Source organism: Cyrtonyx montezumae, unplaced genomic scaffold, assembly GCF_038088225.1.
Source record: "Cyrtonyx montezumae isolate F1298 unplaced genomic scaffold, pur_monq_1.0 scaffold_19, whole genome shotgun sequence".
Taxonomy (NCBI): Eukaryota; Metazoa; Chordata; class Aves; order Galliformes; family Odontophoridae; genus Cyrtonyx; species Cyrtonyx montezumae.
The window spans coordinates 3764994-3775697 of NW_027071925.1; the positions used below are offsets into that span (position 1 = coordinate 3764994).

A 10704-nucleotide genomic window follows, 5' to 3' on the forward strand; every position below is an offset into this window, starting at 1 on the left:
ATTGCCTACCTGGGCTTTGGGGTCTGGGCTCCAAGAAGCAGCCCTCTTACCTGCTGCCCCCCCCCAAGTAATGAGGTACTGTACATCATTAAAGCAGTACGATGTTCACGTGGTGACTCTTTCCTGAAGTGCTGCTTAAAAAAATTAAGGAATGCTACGTCACCAAGGGATTTGAAGTTCTGGTAATTAGGCAGCTGGTTAATCATTTTGGATAATGTGCTGACTGTATGACTGGATAATGGGTATTTATCCAGGGCTGGGTGAAGATGTGAAAGTCAATCAGCTGGCTGAGCAGTCTCCCTTGGATGGTCGATCTGCCTCTTGTTTTTGGAACAAAATCCTTCCCTTTGCTAAGTGTTCCCCACCTGCATGGTAACCTCCTGATGTCCATAGGAAGCCCCATGCTGCTGTAGGGCTCTCCCAGAGCCCAGCAGCCACCTGGTAGGGCTGTGAGCTGCTGGAGAGGAACCGGGCAGTGCTTTGCCTTCCTTTTCCAGCAGGGATGATGGGGCTGGATCGTGGCAGTTATTTCAACACAGCTGTTGTTAGTCCCTTCTGTTGCTGGCAGGTTTGGGCCGTGGATGTCTGAAATCCAACCTGTTGCTAGATGAACCATACTGTTTTGATTTATGGTTCTAGACTGTGTGTGTGCCCTGGATATTTACTGCAATGTAGGTCTTTAAAAACAAAACAAGAGCACTCCTTTGCCAAGAGTTTATTGGGTACAACGTGACTGTTTGTTTGCAGAGAGCAAACAGCAGAGCACCGTCTGTACACAGTGATTTGACTTTAAAACATGTATGCAAAGGCAAGGCACATATTCCCACAGCAGAATTCATTCTGGACTCTCAAAAACTCCCCTGCAAGACGGCTGTTATCATATGGAGGACGTGAGGTGCTGCTGGAGTACAGCAGCACTCAGCTTTTCAGACACATGGCTGTAGGCTGCTGGGAGAGCCCTGTTCCCTGCCCTCCTCAAGTGCAAACCGTGCCTCCCTAGCACAGCACAGCTTCTTCTAGGCAAGGCACTCCAGCATGACTCCTACCAACGGCTTCAAAAGCAAAGCAACCCTCCCCAAAACCTAATTTGTGCAAATTGCAGAGGCAAGCAAGCTACCCAGGTCCTGGCGGCTTGGAAAGCTGCAGGGGGAATGCATCCAGGCAGTGGGGCAGGGCCCAGAGGGAGGTGAGCAACAAACAGGGTGTTGCTGCTGTGGGGGGGCTGCTACAGTAGGGATGCCAAAGGTCTTTTTGATGTTGGCAGTGAAGCAGAGCCACCTGCTGCCTTTCCTCAGGTGGAGAGAAGGAGCAAAACAAGGGGTAAAAGTGCTTGGTTCAGAAAGGCAGGTCATTTGCCCTTTGGTCCACAACAGAAATGAGAGCATGTCTCTGCACCTGCCAAGCACTTGGGCAGGAAAGAGTAAAGGAAGAGTGCAGGAGATGATGAAGGGGAAAAAGGTCTGTGGAAAACAAAATGACCAGCCAGCTTGTCCTGCGTCACCAGCCCGGTGGGCAGCGCCAAGCAATAAACACAGATGTTTCTTAACAAATGACAAGCCTTTATTTTATTCTGTACTGAAAAAAATTGCCAAAACCACGCTTAATGACAATCTCCAAAGACCTGAACAGCAAAAACATTTCCAAGACAGTAAAGCAAAGGAGCCAGCATTACATCTGGGCTGATGATGGAAAGCCAGCGTTTCAGATGTCAGTTTCCAACTATATGCAGCAAGTGCTTTATGCTAGCTGGACCTCCTGGCTTCTCACAGCTAAGGCACAAATTAAGATACTTTACAGTGCTCCTCAGCTTTCAAAAGAGCAGAATGTCAGCTCTGTTAAACAGCTCAACTTAAACAGCATATCCAACACTGACAAACCTGGTTCTTGTTAATGGTGCTGAATGGGTGAGCAGAGCAGCACTGTCCCACCCACAGTGGAGCACCAGCACTCCCTGGTGTCAGGAACTGCACCATCAGACCTGCAGTGAGATCTGGGGATGCTCCAGTGCTGGAGAGAGAAATCATTGTGTCCAAGTTGCCTTAGCTTGCTGGCTAATGCAAGGACAAGCCTCTGAAGCATGCTCTCTCTTTTATGTGTCAGTGTTTTATGCTGATAGTAACCTCATCTTTGCACATGGCCTCTTCAAAACAGCTGTACTGGCCATAACTTAAGCAAACCTTACCTCAGCAACAGGCTGAGAGTCCCTAAATGCAAGAATATACCCTTCTGGAGAAGTAAGGCCTTGGGATGGTGCTAGCCCCTTGCTAAGTGCCCCAAAACAGATCAGCACTGCTCTCCAGAGGTGTACGGGCAGAGCTGTGCATCTTATCTGCACTGTATCTGCAGCACGGATTGCTCCTCAGTGCTCTGGGGGCTCTTCCAAAAGAAATACTGGTGACTGAGGGCTGCCTTGGCCGAGATGCGTTTGCTGGGGTCATACAGGAGCAATTGCTGCCAAGAGAAAAACATCAGGATTAGGATTTTACAAGCCAGATATCAGTTGCACCTGGATGTGGCTGGGCCCAGACACAGCTGCTGCTCCTGCCTTTTCCCTTACCTGGGCTTCAGGAGCAACCCCCAGCTGAAGTTACCTGGGTTACTCCCGAGGGATTCCCTGATCCTCAGTGCAGCAGTCCCCTAGGGGAACCTATACTGACAGCCAGGATTTAGTGCTATGTATTAGGAAGGTTGCACAGAGTGCAAGTGGTTTTAATTCCCAGCAGTTCAATCAATATGTTTAATAAAAGTATGATGCATGTATTTGAAAATGCTGTGAATAACTGTGTGTATGAATACAGTGTTCCTCAAACAAATACACCTATTCAATGAGTTGATCTTTCTGCAATGGCAAGTGTGAACAATACAGCCCAATCAAGCTAGATCAGCCCCAATTATTCCTACTGTTTTTGCCCAGTTTGAAAAAGACCTCGTCCACAGGCCTTGTGCTGAACCCACGCTCACCGCCAGCAGGTCTCTGCCACGTCGGTCTAAGTTGGGAACAATCTCCTTCATCTCTTTCCCTGCCCACTGGGGAAAGTCCCCCTTGTAGTCTGGCAGCTGCGACACGCCAGGCCAGCTCGCTTCGGTGGGAGTGCCCAGGGTGCGGAAGATCCGGAAGAGCTGATCGATCTCAGAGTCCCCTTGAAACAGGACCTTCCTGGTCACCTGCAGCAAAGAAGGAAAGCAGCCAGGTCCCACCCTTCCATGAGCTCCGAGTCCTATTTCTCACTGCAAACAAACCTTTGTTCCAGCAGATGCAAAAAACTGCTCAAACCAGGGCAGCTCAGCCAGGCTGTGGCTGGAAAACTCAAGGGTGTCTGCTTGTCCCCAGCTCCTCCCGTGGAGCGGTGCTCCCCTGAGGCTGTCCCACTTTCAATCAGTCCTTTATCTCTCTTTGTCTCAAGTTTCCTACCACCCTCTCTTATAGACCAGTTTACTTGTCCAGGTTCTGCTCATCTGCAGCTTGGGCTTTGGGAGCTAGGGACGGTGCTGTCTTGCTGCACGGATACTGAGCTCTTCGAACTGGACTATAGTCCCTAGGAGACCCAAACAGAGCAATGCTCTGACATGTTTTGAAGTGCTAGTTCTCTGCAGCGTGCTGGGGGACGCCCTCAAGAGTCAGCTCCTCCCAGGATCAAAACACTGCTGCAGTAAGACTGAAGTACGACACTGTCACTGACAATGCAGCCAGACCGCAGAGGGTGCTCTGCCTTCTAGCAGGCCCCTCCTGGTGGCAGATCTCTTCCAGAGAGCATAGCTAAGGATCAGCTAACTGTCAGGGTGAAGTTTCCATAACACACACCCTAGGATAGGGTGGGGCCACAGATCAGTATCACAGATACTCTGCATCCTGCCCCTCCTTCTCCACTTCCCATTGCAGTTGGGCCCTCCCCAGTCGTTTAAAGACACCATTGAAACCCATACTACCATTTCTGCAAAGATGCAGCCGATGCTCCACATATCCACAGCTGTTGAATAGTATTTGCATCCCAGGAGTATTTCAGGAGCTCGATACCACAAAGTCACCACCTGGTAAGGAACCAACAACAAGCTCTGTCTAGTTTCCCTGAGTGAAACTAGAGGCGTGGGATCCTTTTTTCTCTGTTGAGACTGTACCAATCGGAGTGTGCCATGGCCATGTTTAATTATTGTCAGTATGTTTGGGATTTACAGATCGTTCCTTAATAGGGATCTGGAATAAATATACCCCATGTTGAGAAAGTGAGAAAACAGTCTGCAGGTAAACTGGGACAGAAGGGGTCAGCAGACTTTGTGGGGACACCAGATGACCCTCAGCTGCAGGTCAGCAATAGATAAGTCACCTGTGATGCTGTTGGGCACTCACTATAGGTTGTGTACCTCACTCTCAGATGGCAGGGAGTCTCAACAGTACCTCGTGAGTGTATGTGCGCAGGGGAACTCCAAAAGCTCTTGCCAGCCCAAAATCAGCCAGCTTGATCGCTCCAGCTTCATTGATGAGCAAGTTCTGTGGCTTCAAGTCCCTGTGGATGACTCTGTGGGAGTGGCAAAAGCTCACACCCTGCAGCAGCTGGAAAAGGTAATTCTAAGGAAAGAAGAGATTTTAGACAACACCACAATGAAACCACTTCGGAGTTTTGGTTATGTGAACCAACACACTATGGTTCATTTATAGAACTGAATGAGAAATATGACTGTTATAAGGCAACACCAGGCTTGCAGGCTACTACCCAGAGATCCACACAAACTGCTCCCACTGCGTGGAGGCAGAGATGCTCCAGCCCAAGCAATGGCAGTCACTACCACCCACTACTCCATACAAGAGCAATTACAAACAGATCCCTCTATTGCCCTACCAAAGGTTTGTTCAGAAATGAGATAGGCTGGAGAGCCTGGAAACAGCTGGGAAACAAATGCACTGAGCAGTAGCACCTGGAGGCTTTCCCAGCTGAAACATTTTAGATCAGAAATGCTGAATGACTCCAGCTGAGGCTGTCTCTCTCCCCAGCGCAGTCTGGCTAAGAGCAGCTCTGTGCTGGCTCTGACCAGCAGAAGGCAGCAAGGACTCACTCTCTTGCAGACCTATTAGCTCTCCTTCCAGCACTGTACCTTGACCAAGCTTAAAGGAAACTCTCCAGTTTGGGAAGAGTCTATGTATTTCTTCAGGTCCTGATTGAGATACTCAAATACAAGATACAACTTCTTCTGGGTGTGCAGAACATCCAGGAGCCTGTAAGAGAAGTGCCTTTGAGTGGAAATTCGTGCTGTGCTGGGATGTTATAGCACCTGGAATGACCTCCAGACCTTTGTCAAATCCCAGACATCCCTTGTCCTAGGTGCCTCTGCTTTGAAACTCCTCTAAGGTAGAGCAGAGAGTCAGGTATAAAGTCATACAGTATGGGGGACCAACAGCATCCCGAATCAGTCTGATTTTGTTTGTTTTTGCTTTTTTTCACATGCATTGGCAGACTAGAAGGTGTCTATTGCTGCCTGATCTGAAGCCAACTATGGTGATGACCAGAACAGGGTCAGTGAGCTGCTGGGGAGGGTTCACGTGGCTCTTACCTGACTATGTTGGGATGCTTCAGCTCCTTCAGCAGTGAGATTTCTCGGATGGCAGTGCTGGGGACTCCCTCCGTCTCCCTGTGGCACAGTTGGGCTTTAGAGCACCCCATCCCATAGCCAGACCATACAACCTGCCATTGTCCCGTTTCCCTTTTTCCTGTCACTGTACCCCATTTTGGGCCTAGGGGAGGGTCTCACACTTGGTACCACAGGTATGGGTTGGACATGAGGGGACACGGAGCCATGGGGAGGCCGAGAAAAGCAGGCATGTGGGGCAGCCCCACCGCTACAGCCATCAGTCTGCACCAACACCCCTCAGAGCCTGGACAGCCCAGGGGAGCTGGATTAACCGTGTACACATTCAGACCCCATTTTGGAGGGGCTGAAGCTCATGCAGGGCTTCACCAGGCCCCATTGCCACACTCCTGAGGGGGGGGCAGCATCCCAAAATGGCGGCATCCCGAAATGGCGGCATCCTGAAATGGCGGCATCCTGAAATGGTGCCGTCCCAAAATGGCAGCTGCCTCCCCTGCCCCAAGCCACAGCCCTGAGGCTGGGCTCTAACCACTCTCATTAGCCACTAGAGACATTTTTTCCTCTCGTGTCAGGCTTTTTACAGCCTCTGGAGCCATTCTGGACACTGTGCTCAGGGGCCTTCTCCCATGACAGGCTGAGCTCAGCCATGGTGGCCCCAGGGGGAGGACGTGGCCCCACTCACGTGTCCAGGCGGATCTTCTTGAGTGCCACCAGCTGCCCCGTGCTCTTGTTGCGAGCCTTGTACACCACACCATAAGTGCCCTCCCCGATCTTCTCCACCTTCTGGAACGCCTGCTGGAAGGCCTCCATGGGCTCGGCCTCGTGGCTGCTGACACAGGAAGAGAAGAAAAAACAACAACAAAAGGAGAGAAGGTGAGGGAGAGCAGCACAGCGTCTGCTTTCCCTGTGCACAGCTCCTCCAACCCGCGGCCCCAGCGGGCTATGGAGCGGCTGTGTAGGCCCAAAGAGCCCCACAGTGATGGGCTGAGGCCGGCTGCTCGCACTGCTGCGTGGGATAAAGCGAAAATGGAGCAAAAATGCATCCAAAGAGCTGCCTGGGAATGGTGGGAAAGGTTACAAGAGGCCAAGGGGAGCTCTTCAGTTCTGCTCGTGCCTGGTGTGAAGGGGATGTGGTGTGTGATTTGTCTTACGCAACTGTCCCTTGAACCTTCCCACTGCGGGCTGTGCTGCTTGGTCAGCCCTTTGGAAGATGTCCTTGGTGGGGGAATTAATAATTGACTTGCTAGCTGGCAGATTAAAAGATTATTATACATGGTGGCACTGCAGAAGGTGTAGCCACAGAAACCCGGGTCTTGGGGTGGGCACAGGACCTGGCAGCCCTGAAGGCTGAAGGCATCCGTGGCACCTCTGTGTGACCTAAACAGGACTGTTCTTTGACATCCCTGAGCCACCAGCTCAAATTGTTTTATAATGTATCCCGATGTTGCTGATACAGAATAATCCAAGTAGCTGGCAGAGCTGGGACTCTGGAAAACTGGATTTGGGTGCCCAAGGCAAGCTCCTGTTGGGCTGGGAAAGTGGAGTTTGAGTTTGCATCTCCATCTGGAAGCATTACCAAATTTGTTCTTTCTTTCCCCCTTCCTGTAGCACTTTCAGGAACGTGGTATCTTGGATGTTCCCGATTATCTGGTAAACCTGGCCACTGGGATAAAATTTAAGCCCAGGGGGAAAGGCAGGAGAATAAACAGATGAGGTGTAAATAGAAACACATCATGACATGCTAACTGTTGACTCTTAGAAAACCAGGACAAAATCTTGCCTCTTGAGATAATGGTTTTGGACTTGAGCTGAACATCCTGTGTGTGCAGAGATGGGGCTTAAAAACACAAGCCTCAACTATGATTAAAGATTACCACAAGTACTGTAATTACTGAGCAATCTTGGGATCCCAAAATCAAGCCTTTGGCAATATCCGTTGCCATTTTGCTCTGTTTCTGTTCACTGTATGGCTTCAGTCCATGTTTTCTGAACATTTCAGCAGAGAATCTGAGCAAAAGAAACAGAAAAAGCTGCAGGTGGCTGAGCTAGAGAACCACAGACACATCTCACCCCAGGTCCCTTAATTCCTGTTGCACAAAAAGTCTCTCATGCACTAATATTTTATTCTCATCTCACATTAGCTATTTTTCTCTTTTTAGTGACAGTTTAATCCTGCTGGGCCTGGCACCATGTTCTTAAGCCAGGGTGGCTCTGATGTAATTTCACCTCTTCTTGCAACTTTATCAAAGCCAAGCATTTCCCTACACACCCAGTCCTTAGGAGGAGAAGGAAAACTGCAGTTTGCTAAATCTTCTTACATCATCCTCAGTGCTTCTGCAGAGCCCAATGCATGTGTCTCAGTAAGAAAGAGGATTTTAATCAATAAAAGACAAATCACATTCTCTTTTTTTTTATTTAAGAAAATATCAATCAAAACATTTACATTCTTCCGAAAATAACCAAAAATAACCGAAAATAAGGTCTCCTAAACTTAGTTGTTTCAAGGAAGAAAAGTCAAGTGATGGTTCTCAGGGCAGTGCAAATATTTAATTTAGAGCTAAAGTCAACCTTGCACCTTGGATACAGGCTCCTGAACCCTCGAAGAGGCAGTTCTAGTGAAATATTGGCTCTTTGTTCTTCTTGTTCCTTTGTTGTTCAGTCCAGACCTGAGTATCTTTCCAGGAATACTTCTGTATGGCAGCTGAATCACCACAACCCAACATGTGCACTCGTGGACTCACAGCCACGCAGAGCTAACAAACTTTGCACTACTGCCCTTTACCTCCCATTTGCTGCACGTTGGCAGCATACGTGGATGTGCACAGATGTTTAACTCCAGATTCACAGACTTTGCCTTATTCTGTCCTCTCCAAGCCCTGCATTACAAAAAGACTGCTGTAACTCACGCACTCTCTTTCCTTAACCACTCTCTTGAACAACAAACTTGCTTCCCAGAGTCATTTCCCATCGTGACACTTGGCACAAACTGTCAGTTCCATGTTTACATACTGGTTCAGTCTTTGCATACTTCCCTGTTTAGTGACTTCTCTTTGCCATGGCAAAGAGCAGCAGTGTTTCATACCCACCTTCTAAATACAATTTCCAAATGTTTCCTACAGATGGCAGCTGCCAGATGGCTGTGGTGGGGACCAGCACGGGGTCAGAGCTGCCATCACGATGTGCCGGATTCCCTCCGCTCCTGCCTCTCCTGGAAGTACTTCCTCTGCTCATGGATGGCCTGTTCCAGCAAGGGCACATTCATCCCTTCCACACAGGTCAGTATTCGGGCTTTTATCACAGGACTCTCACCTAGGAATATAAAGGAAGCTTCTGTAGGAAGGGAAAGAGAAGTAGAAGCTCTGTGACACACAGAGGTCCCTTCTGGCAGTGTATGCTTCCAGGTGGTGAAATGACCACAGCCTGAGACCTTGCAGGCTGCATGCCTCCATGTGCAGCAGGTTAATTCATGATCCACTTCCTTCCCTCTGCCTTGTCAGCTCCCAGATGCCAGTGGCTGGCACTGAGCTCCCTTTGCTTGGTGAAAGCAGAGCCCAGGATACCTCAGTGCCAGTACTACACAGCACCCATCCACCTCATGACTGCACTGAGCAGCTTTGGCTTTACTTATCTGAAAAGTATCAGGGCAGGGTTTAAGCCAACCTCTGCAGGGAAGAAGAGGGGACAACAAAGCAGGGCATAAAGGAGGCTCAATGCTGCCTAAAACAGTTTGTCAGTGGACTCAGTTGCTACACAAGGGGCCAAGCCTTGGGGACACAGCCAGCCTCTCAGCCTCCTGCCCTTCCACGCCTACAGAACGGGGTCAGCTTGCAGTGGCACTGACAACCAAAATAACATGCTAAAGGAGCTTTGCAGCAGAGGCTTAGCAGGTGACTCACCAGATGCCACCGTGCAGTGTGGCTTTTCACACGTCACTGAGAGTTTAAAGGGCACAAATGTGAGTGTTTGTTATCAGGTGTGGCCAGGATGATATTTGGGATTTGCTTCACAACCCCACAGCCCAAGTGGGATCCCATGCAAAGCTGCACTATGCATATGAAGTAATACTCAGGGCACCCCAGGGATGGCCAACAGGATGACAACAGAGTGACAATAGGGTGCCCTGCGTGACAAAGCCTGCCCACGTTCCTCACACCCCATCTCTGAGGGCAGGGTGTAATTAAAGCCTTTCAAGGATGGCAAAGACCAACCCAGCCAGCTCCCAACAAGGTGTTGCTGCAGTCAGCCACACTTGAAGCAAAGGCAATTGACTGTTGGTTTCATAAGCTGTGCTGCTGCTCAGGCACCTCTGACTTCTAAAGAAATCTGGGCCAGAGCACCAGGTTTTCATCAAGATAAGGGCACTGGTTCCTCGAGCAGAGGGCACTCAAGCAGTGCGGTGCATTTTCCAGCCCTTTGCTGGGAGGCTCATTTGATAAATAGCCATGGTATGGAGATGGATGCTGGAGCAGGGGGTAGCAAAACAAATTCCAGGGCTGCAGAGGTTTATTAGGCTCCCCACACCAAGTGCCTGAACACACTGGACAGAAATGGAGACTGTGCAACAGCATTGCTAGTTAAAGACAACCTTCCTTTACTCAGTAGCTTGTACATCCAAATGGCGACAGCGTTTACCTTCCCTGTGTTCAACCTCTCCCAGGACCACGTACAGAGATCCCAGCTGGGCTTCAAATGGTTCCACCAGCACAGTGTTGATGTGGACATGGTGCTGGGCTGAGCCGTGCTGAGTGCTGAGAATGGCTTCGGACCGGGACAGATCATAGCAGCTTAGCCTGGGAGAGATGGATTTGGGAGGTGCACAACTGAGACTGCAAACAAAGCCTGGGCACAGAGGGCCAGAAAGGGACCAGCCTGGCCTGCAAGTAACCCCCGATACCCTCCTCACCTGCCAAATGTCCTCAGTGCTTCCCCCTCTGGGATGGAGCTGTTGATCTCCCATGGGAAGTAGTACACCCCAGCGCTTGGCAGCATCTCACGCAACCAACACTGGCTCTGCAATAGCAGATTTGAGCTCCTGCCACCCAGTTCCTGAACCAGAACCAGGTAACAGCGTCTCAAAACTCCTCCTGGGCTCAAGTCCCCCATGCAAAGGGCTGCTGGAGCTCG

At 49.9% G+C, this 10704-nt stretch overlaps 2 protein-coding genes across 2 annotated transcripts; both read right to left on the reverse strand.

Annotated features, from left to right (window-relative positions):
- Window positions 1-1616: 1616 nt before the first annotated feature.
- Window positions 1617-6390, reverse strand: CDK3 (cyclin dependent kinase 3). The gene is made up of 7 exons (XM_065735215.1): window positions 6263-6390; window positions 5545-5622; window positions 5089-5209; window positions 4394-4564; window positions 3928-4029; window positions 2962-3165; window positions 1617-2451 (listed from the first exon to the last, which is right to left on the reverse strand). Exons 1-7 carry the CDS (start codon window positions 6388-6390, stop codon window positions 2326-2328), a joined length of 930 nt encoding a protein of 309 aa, XP_065591287.1. The 3' UTR covers window positions 1617-2325.
- A 1674-nt stretch (window positions 6391-8064) lies between these two features.
- Window positions 8065-10575, reverse strand: TEN1 (TEN1 subunit of CST complex). Its single transcript, XM_065735216.1, has 3 exons — window positions 10484-10575; window positions 10213-10370; window positions 8065-8889 (listed from the first exon to the last, which is right to left on the reverse strand). Exons 1-3 carry the CDS (start codon window positions 10567-10569, stop codon window positions 8753-8755), a joined length of 381 nt encoding a protein of 126 aa, XP_065591288.1. The 5' UTR covers window positions 10570-10575; the 3' UTR covers window positions 8065-8752.
- Window positions 10576-10704: the final 129 nt, after the last annotated feature.